The sequence below is a fragment of the Pan paniscus genome, chromosome 14 (genome assembly GCF_029289425.2).
Source record: "Pan paniscus chromosome 14, NHGRI_mPanPan1-v2.0_pri, whole genome shotgun sequence".
Taxonomy (NCBI): domain Eukaryota; kingdom Metazoa; phylum Chordata; class Mammalia; order Primates; family Hominidae; genus Pan; species Pan paniscus.
Window position 1 is genome coordinate 110,304,764 of NC_073263.2, and position 17,183 is coordinate 110,321,946.

General features: G+C 35.8%; 1 protein-coding gene across 1 annotated transcript in view; it reads left to right on the plus strand.

Annotated features, from left to right (window-relative positions):
• Positions 1–17,183, plus strand: part of MYO16 (myosin XVI) — a 585,697-nt gene that overhangs the window by 192,280 nt on the left and 376,234 nt on the right. Inside the window, exons 8-9 of the mRNA XM_024925327.4 lie at positions 5,615–5,690; positions 8,402–8,555. Of these exons, the coding sequence (XP_024781095.2) occupies positions 5,615–5,690; positions 8,402–8,555 (230 nt within the window). The remainder of the gene's footprint in view (positions 1–5,614; positions 5,691–8,401; positions 8,556–17,183) is intronic.

A 17,183-nucleotide genomic window follows, 5' to 3' on the forward strand; every position in this document is an offset into this window, starting at 1 on the left:
AATTTGTGTTCTGCAAAACCAAACACTAATTTTGAATGGGCCTGTAGGGAATCTAGCAATAGGGCATACTATTGAAAACCTAATTATTTTTATAGTGAGAACACTGGCAAGAGCCATAATTATTTAAGGAGATCTCTTGGAATGCCTGGGCAAAATGCTCAGCATGAATGAAAAATGCCACAGAAAATGTTACAAACGCAAACAAACAAACCCCACCGCAGATTGAAGAAACCATTGTCATTCTAAGAAGTAAAATAATGCAAGAAATGAAAATGAAAGGCAAGGTTAGGAAAGGAAAAAGGATAATGAAAATAGCAAAGAATCTCCAAAAAACTTTAAAAATTAGAACCGTTAAGTGAATTTATCAATTTTTTTACAGTAGTGTTACAAGCATAACATAGATAGTAATATGTTTAACAAATAATGTGCAATATTTGTACACTTCACACTACAAAATGTTGCAGGGACAATTGAAAACTTATGCAAATAGAGAGGTAAGCCACACTCATTGATATGCAGTTGTCATTGAGACACTGAATATTGTTAAGGTATCTGGGAAGGCAGAATAGTGCCCCCAATGATGTCCATGTCCTAATCCACAGAACCTGTCAATATATTACAAGGCTAAATAAAGAACTTTGCATCGTAACTAAGCTAAGGATCATCAGCTGGAAAGATTTTCCTGGATTCTCTAGGTGGGCCCAGTGTAATCACATGGGACCTTAGAAGCAGAGACTTGTTCTTGGCTGAGAGACAGAGGGGGTGTGACTGTGGAAAAATGGTCAGAGACATGCAATATTGCTGCTTTAAAGATGGTGGAAGGGGAGGGACCATTAACCAAGGAATGTGGGTGACCTCAAAACTGGAGAAGCCAGAAACAAATTCTCCCTTATAGCCAGAAAGGAACACGCTACCAGAGCCCTGGTGTCAGCCCAGTGATACCTGTGTCAGACTTCTGACCTACAGAATTGTAAGACAATACATTTTTATTGTTTAAGCCACGAACCTTGTGGTGATTTGTTAAGGCATATCAAACTAATATAGTAGCTACCTATTTAAAACAATCCCAACCTAAAGCCTGGCAGTCTTTTTTATAGAAATTGGAAAATTCATCCTAAAAATTATGGAATGCAAAGTACCTATAATAGACAAAATGTTCTTGAAGGAATAAGACACAGACTATTTTCAAGACTTACTATAAGTCTTCCACTTGTAAGATTTCAAAACTTGCTATAAATCTATACACATAAAGTTGTTAGGTAATACAGCAAGGGTAGACCAGTAGATCAATGGAACCTAAAATATAGTGGCTACAAATGAACATAACAAGCCAGTTGATTTCCTATGAAAGTCTCAAGGCAATTCAATAAGAAAAAATGGTCTTCTCCACAAATGTTGCTGAAAAACAAATGGTGCTGGACCATCCGGGCCTTTACATGGCATTCACAAAAACTCACTTGAAGTGGACCACAAATATAAAAGTTAAAATTGTAAAGCTTTCAGAAGAAACTATAGTATAATATTATGATGAACTTTGAGTAGATAAAAATAGGTACAGATACGGTACTTAAAAGAAAATAAATAAAAGTGTCTTTCTGCTCATCAAAAGACATTTTTTTAGAATATGACGAGGCAAACCACAGAATGGGACGAAATATATGTAATACTAAACTTGAAAAATTAAAAGAAATTAAGTTTACAGTTTAAGTTTACGCTAGAATGGGCATGAAGTAGCGCCTCCCCCCACCCACCCCAAGTAAGAGTTAAGAAAAAATATTAACTGCTCCTCTGTAAGGTCTGTGCAGCATTAGCCATATCTCTCCCCCACATATTTTGTAAGTTCTGTAAGCTGTTTTTCTTGCTGTGCAACCGCAAGGTCACACGATCCATAAGCATGAGTTGGAAGACATGTTTCCCAATATGTCAGCTGAGTCCTAAGAATGTCACCTGATAATTAACTGCTTTGTTCTCGCTTTTGTAAGCCAGCTTCCTGCATCATGTAATTCCCGCCTCAAGGTGCATAAAAGATGTTTGTTTTCTTTGTTTGCTGCTCAGATTTTCAGGGTGCCTGTCCGCTGAGCCAGTGTACACCTAAAATATGCCCTCCTGAACACCACTTGGTCTCTCCAGTCGCTGATTTCCCACTACAATACATATATCCGAAAATGCATCCAGATCATATAAAAATGCAGATAGACTAATAGTAAAAAGTTAAACATGCAGTAATAAATGGACAAGAAATTATTGAGTAGACAATTCACAAAAGACGGTCATTAAGCACATGAAAGTGTTCAATGTCACTAGTCATCAGGGAAATGTAAATTAACCTACGGTGAGATAGTACTTCAGTGGCTAAAATTGTTTTACTATGACAATATCAAGTGTTGGAGAGCATGTGGCAAAATTGCCAGTGAGGATAAAAAAATAGTAAAACCACTTGGTAAACTTTTCTGGCAATTTCTTATAAAGTTAAGTATACACTTACCAGATTACCCAGAATTCTATTTTAGAATGTTCAAAAGAGAAAAATGAAAAACTACATTGACTGAAATGACATGTGTCTATAGTAGCCTTATTCAAAGAGCCAGAAACAAATGGCTCAACTCTCAAGAAGAAAATGATGAACATATTGTAATGTAGTTGTACAGTGGACTACAACTCAACAATGAAGAGAGAAAGTGTCAATGCATGCACAAGCATGGACGAATCTCAAGAATGTTATATTGGGCAAACATATACATTTCTGTGTTTTATTTATGTGAAGTTTAAGAATAGACAAAACTAATCTGGGGTGCTATAAATCACACTGTGTTTTCTTGTATGGGATGAACACTGACCACAGTGGGACAGGGGGGAACTGTTGGTGATGAGAAATGTTCTATATCTTATTTGTGGTGCTGATTACACAGGTACACACATTTGCCCAAATTTTATAACTGTGCGCTTATTAGTGTCCATTTTATTGCCTTTAAATTACTTCATTGTTTAAAAAAAGAATATTCGTAGAAATACAGCTAAGACGGCTTCACCGTCCAGCACAACACAGTTGAGGTCTTTTAATTTTACGATTTGACTTACGTTGTTTTGACTCCTCTTGCCTAGGAAAAAATAGTACCACCAACGTTTATCAATTGAGTATGAGCTACTTTGTATTACAGAAACACACATTATTTCAGGACTTACTATTCTCTATAAATCAAAAAGACATACAATGACCATTTTAAAATATCTGGAACAGAATCATAATAAAAAATTGCTTTTTCTCTGTCCCTATTTGAGACATAAAGAAAGTGGTGGTAATTTTCACTTGATGAAAATTTACAGCCTTTAAGGTTGCATAGCAACCTTAAATGTCTATATTGTAAAAGACAAGTTTGAAAAATAATGTTACAACTTACAAAGTTTTTAAGACGTTAGTAAAACAGGCCAGGCTCGGTGGCTCACGCGTGTAATCTCAGCAATTTGGGAGACCAAGTCGGGCTGATCACTTGAGGTTAGAAGTTCAAGACCATCCTGGCCAACATGAAAAAACCCCAACTCTATTAAAAATATAAAAATTATCTAGGTGCGGTGGTGCATGCCGGCAATCCCAGCTACTCTGGAGGCTGAGACATGAGAATCGCTTGAACCTGGGAGAAGGCGGTTGCGGTGAGCCAAGATGGCGCCACTGCACTCCAGCCTGGGTGAGAAAGTGAAACAACGTCTCAAAAAATAATAATAATAATAAATAAAAATAAAAAAGAGAGAGATTAATAAAACAAACACAGAATGCATAAATGAGAATATAAAACAGATAAAAGTCAAAGTGATTGAACTGTTAAGCAAAAATACCATAGAAAAAATCAACAATACCTCAAATTGGTTCTTGTAAGCATTAATGAGATGAACCAAGTTTTGGAAATATTGATCAGAAAGATGGATAGGGCATGCACAAAATGACTGATAGTGTGCATGCAAATGGAAACATAACTACACAAACAGCACAGCTATTAAAAAGAGAATAAAAGGAAAAGCACAATAAGAAGATATAACCAACAACATCATGCCAGCACACTTGGAAACTTAGGCAAAACTGGCAAATCCCTAGAAAGTAATAACTTTAAAAAGCATTATATAAAATCATACCAAAAAGAAATCCAGGAGAATCCTGCTCCATTTTCAAAGCAATGTGCCATAAACCACAATGCTCTATTCTTTTACACCCAAGAATTTAACAACAAGTAAATGCCTGGTAATAAAGCTATTAAGTAGAACGTAGAGCAGCAGAAAGCCTTGTTAGGAGTGGGAGTGTAAATCTGAGCAATCTCTTGGAAAAAAATATATTAGCACTATCTAGTCACTTTGATGCTGTCCAAACTGATATCCCAGCAATTTCATTTCTAAGTACATATATCCTGAAGAAAGTATCGTATGTGTGCACCAAGAGATATAAATGAGAATACTTATGGGAACATTACTTTTAAAAACAAATAAATGACTGCAAATGGCTTGAATATTCACTGGGAGAAAGGTGGATCAATTGTGATATATTTGTACAATACTATTCCATGCAGCCAAGAAAAAGAATGAGCCTTGGTTAAACCCATCAAGTCTGATGACTCAAAAATTTCGTGGTAAGCCATGAAAACAAGGCATGCCAGAATCTATACAATAGGATTTCATTTCTATAAATATCACAAACAGATTAAGCAATATGTTGCTTAGGGATACTTCCATATGTGTGTGCTAAGCATATAGAGAAGATATTAATGGTTAGCCGAAAAGTCACGATAGTGGCCAACTCCGGGAAATAGAGACAGGCATAGTTTTGGGAGAAACACATGAAGATGTCATTAAAAAAAAGTCGAGTACATATTTTTAAAAGTGGAGTATACGGAAATTTATTTCATTATTGCCCTTTCAATAACACATGTATATTATATATACCCTTTATATGTGTGATATATTATAATAATTTAAAATATATGTTAATTTATCAAGTCACTTAACTCTTAGAACTTGAGACTGCATTTTTCTAACGGTCCAATGTGACTTTAGGTTCCTGCTGCCCATGTTGCTGCCATAGAGGAACAATGCCAACAAGTTAGACTTCAACGAATTGCTCAATTAAAACAGAACAAAACACACTATACCATATAATTCCTCACATAAGGAGTATAGCTTATGTACTTTCGGGTTATATTATGGCATATAGTCTACACTGTCCTGTTGTACTTTGTTGTATTTTGCCTTTCACGTTTTAAAGTTTCAGTGTAGTGATTCATTCAGTGTAACTTACTTTAAAATACATTTTTACTGTTATGTAACTAGTTTCTCATCCTAAAAATACGTATAATATAAACCTGAAAGTTATAAAGTGTCCTTTTCAAATCTTCAGTGATTAAATCCTTATTGGATAAATAATTTTTGTTCTGAATCCAGAAAGGGCTGAAATAATTTGAGTATCTGACATTTTTAGAAAAGGCACTGGGAAAGGGGACAGGAAGGACTTCTGAGTGGGAATGCTGATACTGTCTCATGCCGGCTGCTAGTTGGACAGCACAGTGTATGACTTACTGATGAATCCTAGCTTCTGCCATGGTGGTTCCCATTTCAATTATCTTTAATATTTCAGACAAACCTGGTGAAACTTCTCCTGATGCATCAGGCAAACCCACACCTCGTGAACTGTAATGAGGAGAAGGCGTCAGGTAGGTTAGGAGCATCCTTGGACCATTGAGCAGGTACTGTTTTCTTCCTTTCATATTGGAGTATCCATCCATCTTCAGCACAGCTACAAAGTGAGAGCTGGACATGCCTGTGAAGCTGTGTAACAACCAGCCCAGTTCAAGCACAATTCATCATCGCCTATGTACGATGATATAGGCGATGTGAATAGCCTCCATTGCAAGAGGCTATTCACAGTTTAATCTACACTGTACTGTTGTACTTTGTTGTATTTTGCCTTTCATGTTTTAAACTTTCAGGATAGTGATTCATTCGGTGTAACGTACTTTAAAATACATTTTTACTGTTATTTAACTAATATCTCATCCTACCAAATACATGCTTATCCGTTAAGGTATTTTTGAAAAATAATAGCGTTATTATCTGTGCAGATATTTAAACTACAAGAAAAATACAGAGGCTGACATTCTTATGCAAATTTAAAACTTTGAAAATCTTAACTAAATGTTACTTATTTTTTAATAAATATATTTTTGAAGATTTCTAAAATTATTTTAGTCACTGCCCTTTTGTATATTCATATACTTATTTAATAAATGGATGCTACATTAATTTTGTGGCTTTCAAAATTTAACAGAAAGTTACTATTTGTAATTATTTTGCAATAGTAAAAAGAGTTCTGAATAACAAAGAGAAAAATCTAGCATAGGTAATACCATAACATCAAAATATTGAAGACAGTAATTGATCTGAATAACTTAATAAATACATTATTCCTCTTGCTATACCTCTGCTGACTTAAATGTACTTTACTTTTGAGATTTGTCATTTGATATACTTTCAGGAGTATGAATTTCTAATAAATCTCCAGTTAAAGCCAGAAGAAGGGATTTTTCTCTATTTGTTATTTATTGGAATTAAGTATCATTGTCTAATGTTTATTACTTCATCTTCTCTGTTAAACTGAATATTTACCAAACAGAAATTTTAGACAGCTTAATAGTCACAAACTTGAGAATCAAGCTAATATTACTTATAGTCTAGTAATCTTAACATTAAGTATATTAGTATGCTAATGATAAATATCAAAAGAACAAATAGACATTTTTAGATATTTTCTTTTTAAAAACGTGTTTACTGTGAATACAAGTCACATCCTCGGCTAACTCTAGTCTGGTTCTAACAGTAGCTCACACTTTTCAAGTTTGTATTCCTGGCTTATTTCCCAGACAAGGGAGGATATGACTGACCTTTGACTACATGGACTCCCATGGCATACTCTCACCATTTAGGTCTAGTGTCATTTCAAACAGATGTCTAGGCATGCAGTTGACAATCTTAGGAACGGAGGCAATGAATGCACTTCTGGTCTAGACTCAGCACTGGTCATCTGAGCACAGTGCATGAGGACTCTCTCAGGCAACTTTTACCACATTGGTCATGCAAAGTCGACCAGCAACCTAGTATCTTATTCATGGCCTGTTGGCAATATGAGACACAGTGCTGGGCCCATAATACATCCTCAGTAAAGATTTGCTACTTGAATAAAAATACTTTTATCACATGCAAAACGCAAAGAGTTATAATGCAGTGAAAGGTTTCAACTAAAGCAGATATGCCAATAATCTAGGCAGCAAGAAGATAAAACTAGATAAAACCAGATGCAAGAATAGAGCAGAGAACAGTAAACCAGAAACCCATGCTATAACTGAGCAAATGAAAGTCATCATCAGTACTATAGTATATTGCTGTTATTTTATGTTTCTTGAATTTGGAATAAATTCCTGAAAAAAAATCTGCAGGAAAAACAATTTGTTAGGTGGGACAGAAATTTAATCTCCCAAAGTAAGAAAGCTGAGCACTCACCTACTTTTTACAGGTATATAATTTAATCTGAGGCAAATAATGATAAAATCTTTACATAAATATCTTCTTGTGGCAGCTACATTACTGTGACCAGCCCAGAAGGCCACATAACTCTAATTTATAGACATAGGTGGTCACACAGTCTGGTCCTGACGATTGAGAAGAAGCAGCTGCCTCCAGTAGGTTCTTAATTGATATGAATGTTGATTTTTTTCCTCATGATCTGCATCAATTTCTATATCAGTAATTGTTGTTAGCATAAACTTGATTGATACATAACTATGTTGCGCCCAAACGTGTTCAGATGTTACTGTTATGTGTAATTTGTAAGGAAATATATTTATTTATATTTGCAATTGATAAAGGTAAAAATATTATGGCTAGAGGGCAGACCCCTTGTTTAAATAACGCAACTGAGTATTTACTTGTACAACTACCCATTTAGTAGAATGTTTATAGAAGGCCAGTTACATGCTTTATAACCCAGTTGATGGGAAAGTGTAACTCTTTCTGTAATTTTGGTTCATAGTCGCCAAGATGCAGGACAAGTTTTACTGAAAATGAAATGACATTAAGTTTGCTCAAGCTTAGATTCTCAATGATTTTTTATTTTACATATCACCATCCAGTCTATACTATTTTCTATTTCATTTATAATTAAATGTGTCACTGATGTAAAACAAAATAGTCTTTTAAAATGACAGTACTTCAATTTTATCCCAGCCATAAACTTTTAAGGTTTTTTGTTTTGATTCATACATTGATAAATTTTTAGCATTTTAAGCATATCGGAATTATTGAAAGTAAATAGATTTATGTGCTATCACCACTCATCATTTTTCTGATTTTTCTTATTTTTTTCTTGTAGATATTGCTGCCTCTGAGTTTATTGAGGAAATGCTGCTGAAAGCTGAAATTGCCTGGGAAGAAAAAATGAGAGAGCCTTTATCTGCTTCTACCTTAGCTCAAGAAGAGCCCTATGAAGAGATCATTCACGATCTTCCTGTACTGTCGAGTAAGCTGTAAGTGTCTTCCTGCTTATTCTCTTTTGCCATCTTCTCTACCTGTTGGTCATTTTAGAGCCCATATTAAGTCTGACTCTCAGCCAAAGAGTTAGAACAATTAAAATGGTTTATCAATGTATATACCAAAGAATACTTGTTTACAGTGATGAGTTAAACATAATTTTATTTTATAAAAACCCTCTGATTTAAAAACAATCTTACTATATCAGTTATTAAATCAATTTCATGTGCCATGAGACCAAATAATATTTTAAACACATTCCAAGATTTTAGCTAAACTGATAGTGAAGTTTCCAGTGATTATCATTATGGCTGACTTTCCTGAAATACAAAATACTGATATATGTTTTTTTCTCTCATAAGCATAAAACTAATCATTTATTGTTGTGTGTGTTATCTCCTAAAAACTTTCCTGTTGCATTGAAAATATCAAATGGATTGACATCATTTTCAAGGTCTGAAAAAGGGACACAAAGTGTGATTAATAAGAATGACAACAACTTACATTCGAATTCATGTTAAATTTACTGAAGAATAAGTGTTCATTTAACTCATAAGATAATGCTTATTTTCCAGAGTTTCTCTTTGCCAGCATATGGATATACAAACACAGGTGTTATGTATATAACTTAGGTATGCTTACATATTCATTCATTTTCAAATATTTGAAATATTTGTTCGGAATCTACTGACTGTGGTGCTTGGAATATATAATAAAACAGATAGCAAACATTGTCAGGTAGAGATGGACTGTGAATATCTAAATCAATAAGTAAATCTGTATGAATAAATAACATTGCATGTAACGTGTGGGACCTTGTAAAGTCTGTCACATCATTTTAAAGGCCTTCATGAACAGCAGTCAGGTAAAGAAATTGTGTACCCAGAGCAATATTATAAAAAATTGATAGCACCTGTAAAATTACTGAAAGATAAATTATTAAACATTGGAAAGCTTGTTACCTCCAGAATGCTACTGCTAAAATATGCATTAAAAGATGTAAGAGAAACATGGAAAACTTTATGAAGTGTTTTAACATGATATACAAGTTCATTGAAAAGCATAGAAATACCCATGGTGAAAATGTACAAAAAGCAAATATATGAAAATCTGGATATTCTAATACAACCCCTCTAAAACAGATCTCTATGAATTTATATATTCATATTCTTCAGAGGTAGTGTTGTGGTTGCTGGAAAGAGCTTTGCCTTATGGCTAATATTTAGTTTGAATGGTTAAAGATGTTAATGCCCAACTTTCAAAAACAAATAGAACAAGTGGGCAAAATATCAACAAGGGAATAGAAGACTTAAATAGCACTATAAACCAACCAGATCTAACAGACATATTTAGAGCACTTCATCCAGAAATAGTGGAATACATATTCTTTTCAACTGAACATGGAACATTCTTTTACTAAAATCAGAAATGAAAGAGGAGCATTACTCCTGGATTTACAGAAACAAAAATAATTAAAAGGAAATATTATGAACAATTGTATACCAAAATATTAGATAACCTAGATGAAATTGATGAATTCCAAGAAAACACCAAGAAACGAAACTAACTCAAGAAGAAAGAGAACATTGGAATAGACCTACAGCAAGTAAAGAGATTGAATTAGTCATCAAAAACTTCTCACAGAGAAAAGCTAATATCCACATGGCTTCGAGGCTGAATTCTTCCAAATGTTTAAAGAATTAACGCCAATCTGTCACAAACACTTTCAAAAACAGAAGAGCAGGGAATTGTTTTTGACTCATTCTATCAGGTCAGAATTACCCGGATACAAAAATCAAATAAAAATGTCAGATAAAAAGAAAACAACAACCTTATGAATATAGCTTTAAGACACCTAAATAAAACACCAGCAAATCAGGTTGAGCCACGTATAAAAAGGACTTCACAATATGTCTTTGTGAGATTTATGACAAGAAAGCAAGGCTGAGCATTCAAAAATCAGAAAATATGGTATATCATGTTAATAGAATAAAGAACAAAATCACATGATTATCTCAATATATGCAGAAAAAGCATTTGACAAAGCCCAACACCCTTTTATGAGAAAAAAGTAAATAAACTAAGAATGGCAGGAAATGTTCTCAACCTGATAAGGGGCAAGTACCAAAAAATAAAAACAAGAAACAAAAACAAAACAGGGCTAACGTCATACTCAATGGTGACTGATCAGTTACCCCATAAGATGAGGACAAAGGCAAGAGTGTCTGCTGTCACCAGCTCTGTTCAACATTGTATTGTGGTTTTAGCTCGAGCAACCTAGCAAGAAAGTAAATAAATAAATAGTATCCAAACTGGAAATGAAGAAGTAAAACTATCTCTATGTTCAGATGACATAATCTTGTGTATAGAAAATTCTAAGGAATTTACAAAAAAAATCCTATTTGAACTAAGAATATAGTTCAAGAGGATGGCAATACCCATGATCAAGGCACAGAAACAATCTGTATTTCTATACACAGCAATTCATAATTCAAAAATGAGATTGACATGCTTACCCAGTAGTTTAGAAAAAAAAAGGAAAAATTAAAAATAATTTACAACAACATAAGAAAAACAAAATACAAGAAAATTTAAGAAACGAACTGCAAGTTTTTACACTGAACACTACAAAACATCACTGAAAGAAATTAAAGAGCCTAAATATATGGAAAGAAATATTAAATTCATGGATTAGAAGACTTAATATTGTTAACACAATCTCTATAAAAATACCAGATTACTTTTTGCAAAAATTGATAGGCCAGTATTTAAAATCACATAACAATTCAAGGACCCAGAATCCCTAAAATAATTATGTGAAAAAAGAACAAAGTCGGAGAACTCACACAACCCTATTTCAAAACTTACTTAAAATCTATAATAACTAAGACATTGTGATACTGGCATAGGATGGAAATATATCAACAGAATAGAACTAAGCATCCAAAAAGAACCCCTTACATTTCTGGTTAACTGATTTTTGCAAAGAATGCCAAGATGATTCTATGGGAAAAAATAGCCTTTTACAATAAACAGTACTGAGACAACTGGATATTCACATGCAAAATAATGAGTTGGACCTGAACTTTATATCATACATAAAAATTAACTCAAAATGAATCATTGACCTAATGTAAGAGCTAAAACTATAAAACTCTCTTTAAAAAATGTAAATCTTTCTGACTTTGGATGAGGCAATGGTTTCTTAGATATGACACCGAAAGATAAGCAATAAAAGCAAAAACAGATAAACTAAAGATTTTAGTGGTTTCAAAGACAGTAATAAGAAAGTGAAAAAAAGACACACAATGGGAGAAAATTTCTTCAGTGCTATATCTAACAAAATGTAAAGGGATGCTTACAACTCAACAATAAAAAGACAAATAACTCCCTTAAAAATGGGCAATGCATTTGAATATATGTTTCTTCAAAGAAGATACAATCATAGCCCATAAGCACACACAAAAATACTCTATATTATTTATCAGGAAAAGCCAAATGGAAACCACCGTGAGATACCACTTTATACTTCCTAGAATGGCCATTAATAAAGAACAAAAAAATAAAGGCAAATCAGTGTTGGCAAGGATGTGGAGGAACTGCCACTCTCGTATGGTGGTAGTGGGAATGTCAAATTACCATTTGACAGTGATGAAAAACAATCTGGCAGTTCTCAAACAGTTGAACGTAGGTTTACCACATGACCCATAAATTCTTCTCCTAGGGGCATTGTTTATCTCCCAGATAATGAAAATATATGTCTACACAAAAACCTGTACATAAATATTCATAGGAGTTTTATATATAAGAACAATAAAAAAGGGGGAACAACTGTCCATGACTTCACCACATATTCCGTCATCTGAATCATGGCTGCTCATTTTTCTTTGTCAGTTTTAACCCCAACTTCCTATTCCTTTGCATTCTAAAGGTGATTTGTTTTTTTCCCCCCAGAATATATTTTGCTACAATTGCAAGAAAGAATGGAATAGTTCATTTTTCTGTTATCTCAGGATACAAGTCAAACTTCTGCTTTACAGTAAACTCATATTTATTGTTTCAGTGAGCATTTTGTGCAGTAAATCATGATTTAGTAAGGTTAAGGACATCACTTCCACTATGGCCTGCTGTCAGTAAACACTGCCTGTCTTTAAATATTTGATGAATTGGAGATGCCTATGCTATTTGATTATCCCATATTTCACGTTTTCTAAGGTGTCTCCTATCCAATCAGCATTCCTAAGTTTTCCCCATGTTGCCTGACTTTCAAGCTCATGTCTAAAAATGTGCAGCTTTAATTTCAAAGGCCCTTCCACCTGTAACATTCTGTATCTGTAAGGACAGATCCCTGTAAGCCTGCTTTGTCTTCCTTCCATACTTCACTGCTCTTCACTCTGCTCCTCAGTTCCTTCTGACTGGGCGCCTCCTCTCTGTGTTGCCTTTCTGTCTTTAGATGTATTTAAGTGCCTCACTTGCTGTTATTGCCACTAATGAAACAGCTGCTGCTGAATATGCCCTTTAGCATCTGAGCATGGACGTGCTCACCCAGGGTTTTTCATCACTGAGCAGTTTGGATATGTGCCAACTTGCATCTCTAATATTCTAGTTCGTGGAGCCCATGAGATAAAGCCCGCAGAAATTCTACATGTTGCCTAAGTGGAGTAGTTCACTGATGAAAGGGGTTTTTTTACTTATTATTTGTAATAATAACAACAGTTTTGACAACTGATATTTTTTACTACAGTTACCAGGTGTTGAATCTTGAGCAAACTAGTTTGGATAATTTCATTTAACTCTCAGAACAACACCTGGACGCATGTCCTGTTACTTAACCATTTGATACACACCTAGCTGAGGCTTGGAGCTTCAAGAACATGACTCATGCCACGCGTGTGCTAAATCTGTTATTGTTTCAGCGAGGAGGTCATTTTTATTTGTAATTCCAAAGCTTATCATTTTGCTTTAAAAAGGAAATTGATAGTGCCTGAACTCCCTCTCTGAGTGTTGCCGGTGAGGCCTGGTGGTGTGGTGCTTATGGGCAGAGACTCCAGAGCCACTATCCAGTTTCAGATCCTGGCTCTGCCATTTACTGGCTCTATGACCTTGAGCAATTCAATCAACCTCTTTGTGACATTTTTACCGAAGTACAAAATGTGGGTGTTGTTTTGTAAAGAGTCTGGCTGATTTTTGTCCTTGATTTCTGGGGGGGAACCAAATCCTTGGAATTTCCCATGGAATAACAGTGCCTTTGTTACTCATGAGCCCTTTGGATCGCATCTGAGTTTATCCTACCAGGTGAGATGACTCAGGGTAGGGGCCTAGTCATGCCAGAAAAACCAACAATGTGATTAAAGACCAACCATGTGATTAAAACCAGCCCAACTTCCAGGAGGAGCAGGACAGGCTCGAGATGGAGTTCAAACATGTGGCCAATGATGGCATCATTGATGCCTACGTGACGAGACACCAATAAAAACTGTGGACATTGAAGCTCCGTGGAGACTCTGAATTGGTGAGCACATCAGTGGGCTGGAGTTTGATGTACCCTGCATCCTTGGGGAGGGGGCTCAGAAGCTCTGCATTTGGGACCCTCTCAGACTTTTTCATATGTGTTTGTTTGCCGGTCTTGTCTTAATTTGTTTCCTTTATGATAAAGCTGTATTAGTACTTTGGTGAGTTCTGTAAGCCATTCTAGTAGTTTGTCAAACCTCGGGGGCTTGTGAGAATCTCAGAATGTGTAGCTCGTTGCTCAAAAGTTCAAGTGGCCTGGTGACCCCCAGACTTTTGGCTGGAATCTAAAATGGGGGCAGTCTTGATGAGGACTGTGCCCTTAACCTGTAGGCTCTGGGCTAACCGTTGGCAGTTCGCATAATTGTACTGCAGGATATCAGAGTTTGATGATGATAGTAATAATAACTGTATCATAGGGTTGTTCTTCATAACTGAGTTAATATTTATAGAGCATTTAGAGCAATATCTGCCTCATTGTAAGTACTAAATAATTGCTTAAGAAATGACCAGAAAAAGATGTTCTTCACTTATCTTTGAACTGGCAGCAAAAGCATCTAAAGAAGAATGGCTTTGTAGCTGTAGGCTGAGACAAAAATAGTGGTAGGCCTTCCGCTGGGTGCTTTTAAACTGATTATAACCATATGGAGAAAATCTTATTTTCTAAGCAGCTGGAAAGAAAATCTAATATCAGGAAAGACCAGCTTTGGTTGGGTGAATACTCTGATGAGGTTGTGTGGGGGCTGAGTCTCCAGAGTTTCTGAGTCATCTGTGACCTGGGATAGAGAAGAAATGCCATTTCCTAGGGATGAGAAAAGACTATGAGGAGGGGACCTAAGCAGGGCTGAGGGCCACAGGAAAAGGGACTGCTTGGAGTTGATCCCACGGTGGCCTCAGCCAAGTGGCTCTTGGGGAGGAGAAATACCCCATGGGGATTTTTGAATGAAATAATATATAAGGCAATGTGCCCCTTTTGACCTTAATAAAAGGATAAGACTCACAATAGATTTGGGAAAGCTCTGAAAAATCACAACCTAGTCATCTGACAAAGGGCTAATATCCACAATCTACAATGAACTCAAACAAATTTACAAGAAAAAAACAAACAACCCCATCAAAAAGTGGGCAAAGGACATGAACAGACACTTCTCAAAAGAAGACATTTATACAGCCAAAAAACACATGAAAAAATGCTCACCATCACTGGCCATCAGAGAAATGCAAATCAAAACCACAATGAGATACCATCTCACACCAGTTAGAATGGCGATCATTAAAAAGTCAGGAAACAACAGATGCTGGAGAGGATGTGGAGAAATAGGAACACTTTTACACTGTTGGTGGGACTGTAAACTAGTTCAACCATTGTGGAAGTCAGTGTGGCGATTCCTCAGGGATCTAGAACTAGAAATACCATTTGACCCAGCCATCCCATTACTGGGTATATACCCAAAGGACTATAAATCATGCTGCTATAAAGACACATGCACACGTATGTTTATTGTGGCACTATTCACAATAGCAAAGACCTGGAACCAACCCAAATGTCCAACAATGATAGACTGGATTAAGAAAATGTGGCACATATACACCATGGAATACTATGCAGCCATAAAAAATGATGAGTTCATGTCCTTTGTAGGGACATGGGTGAAATTGGAAATCATCATTCTCAGTAAACTATTGCAAGAACAGAAAACCAAACACCGCATATTCTCACTCATAGGTGGGAATTGAACAATGAAATCACATGGACACAGGAAGGGGAATATCACACTCTGGGGACTGTTGTGGGGTGGGGGGAGGGGGGAGGGATAGCATTGGGAGGTATACCTAATGCTAGATGACAAGTTAGTGGGTGCAGCACACCAGCATGGCACATGTATACATATGTAACTAACCGGCACATTGTGCACATGTACCCTAAAACTTAAAGTATAATAATAATAAAAAAAGTCAGATATTAATATTAATCTTTGGATCTTTATCTTATTTTATAAAAGCAGGAAAAAAGGTTCATTGTATTTTCTACAGTGAACAATTTATGTAGCTATGTTTCTAGGGTTAACATTGAGAACTGTCTATTCAGTCCATTATTTTAAGTGCCAAAATAACCAAATCACATATGCCATATCTTTACATCTGTTTCTGTTAGTAATAATATTTTTATTACAAATTCAAATTCAGCTGGACCCATTTCTCATGAACGGTGCCTTCACAGTGTCCTCACGTGGTGGAAGAGGGACACAGTGATCTCGGGGCAGTTTTACAGAGGCTTTAATCCTCCTGAGAGTTCCACCCTCATGACTTAGTCACCTCGTAAAACCCCTACTTCTTAATGCTATCACTTTGAGGACTGGGTTTCAATAGATAAATGTAGGGGCCACACAACATACCAGCCACTGTCCTGGCCACTAAAACACATGCAGAAATCTACCAGGCATACAGTTGCCAGGTAAAATGCAAGAAATGCAGCTAAATTTGAAGTTGTAATTTAAAAAATCATTTATTATTTGTAATTGTCAAAGATTTTTTATTTGCTAAATCTAGCAAGCCTTTAACAGGATAGGGCTTCCAGGAATTAAAAAGGACAGATTTCTCTGGTAAGCATCATTGTTTCTTTCCTTCTATTGCCTTCCTTCTTGGTACAGAAGTGTGTGATCTGGTAATGCCAAGTAATCTTGCAACCAAAAAATGAAAGTTACTTTCTTTTTTCCAGACAGAGTTTCGCTCTTGTTGCCCAGGCTGGAGTGCCATGGCACAATCTCAGCTCACTGCAACCTCTGCTTCCTGGGTTCAAGCGATTCTCTGGCCTCACCCTCCCAAGTAGCTGGGATTACAGGCGCCCACCACCACACCCAGCTAATTTTTGTATTTTTACTAGAGACAGGGTTTTACCACCTTGGCCAGTCTGGTCTCGAACTCCTGACCTCAGGTCATCCACCTGCTTTGGCATTCCAAAGTGCTGAGATTACAGGCGTGAGCCACCATGCCCAGCTGAAAGTTATTTTCTAAGAATAACAGAGCAGGAAGCTAGAACAAATCAAAGGCCCAGAAGATCTGGAGAAGGTTACCATCCCTGGGCTGCCTATTTCTGCTTTTCTTGTTATGTGAGA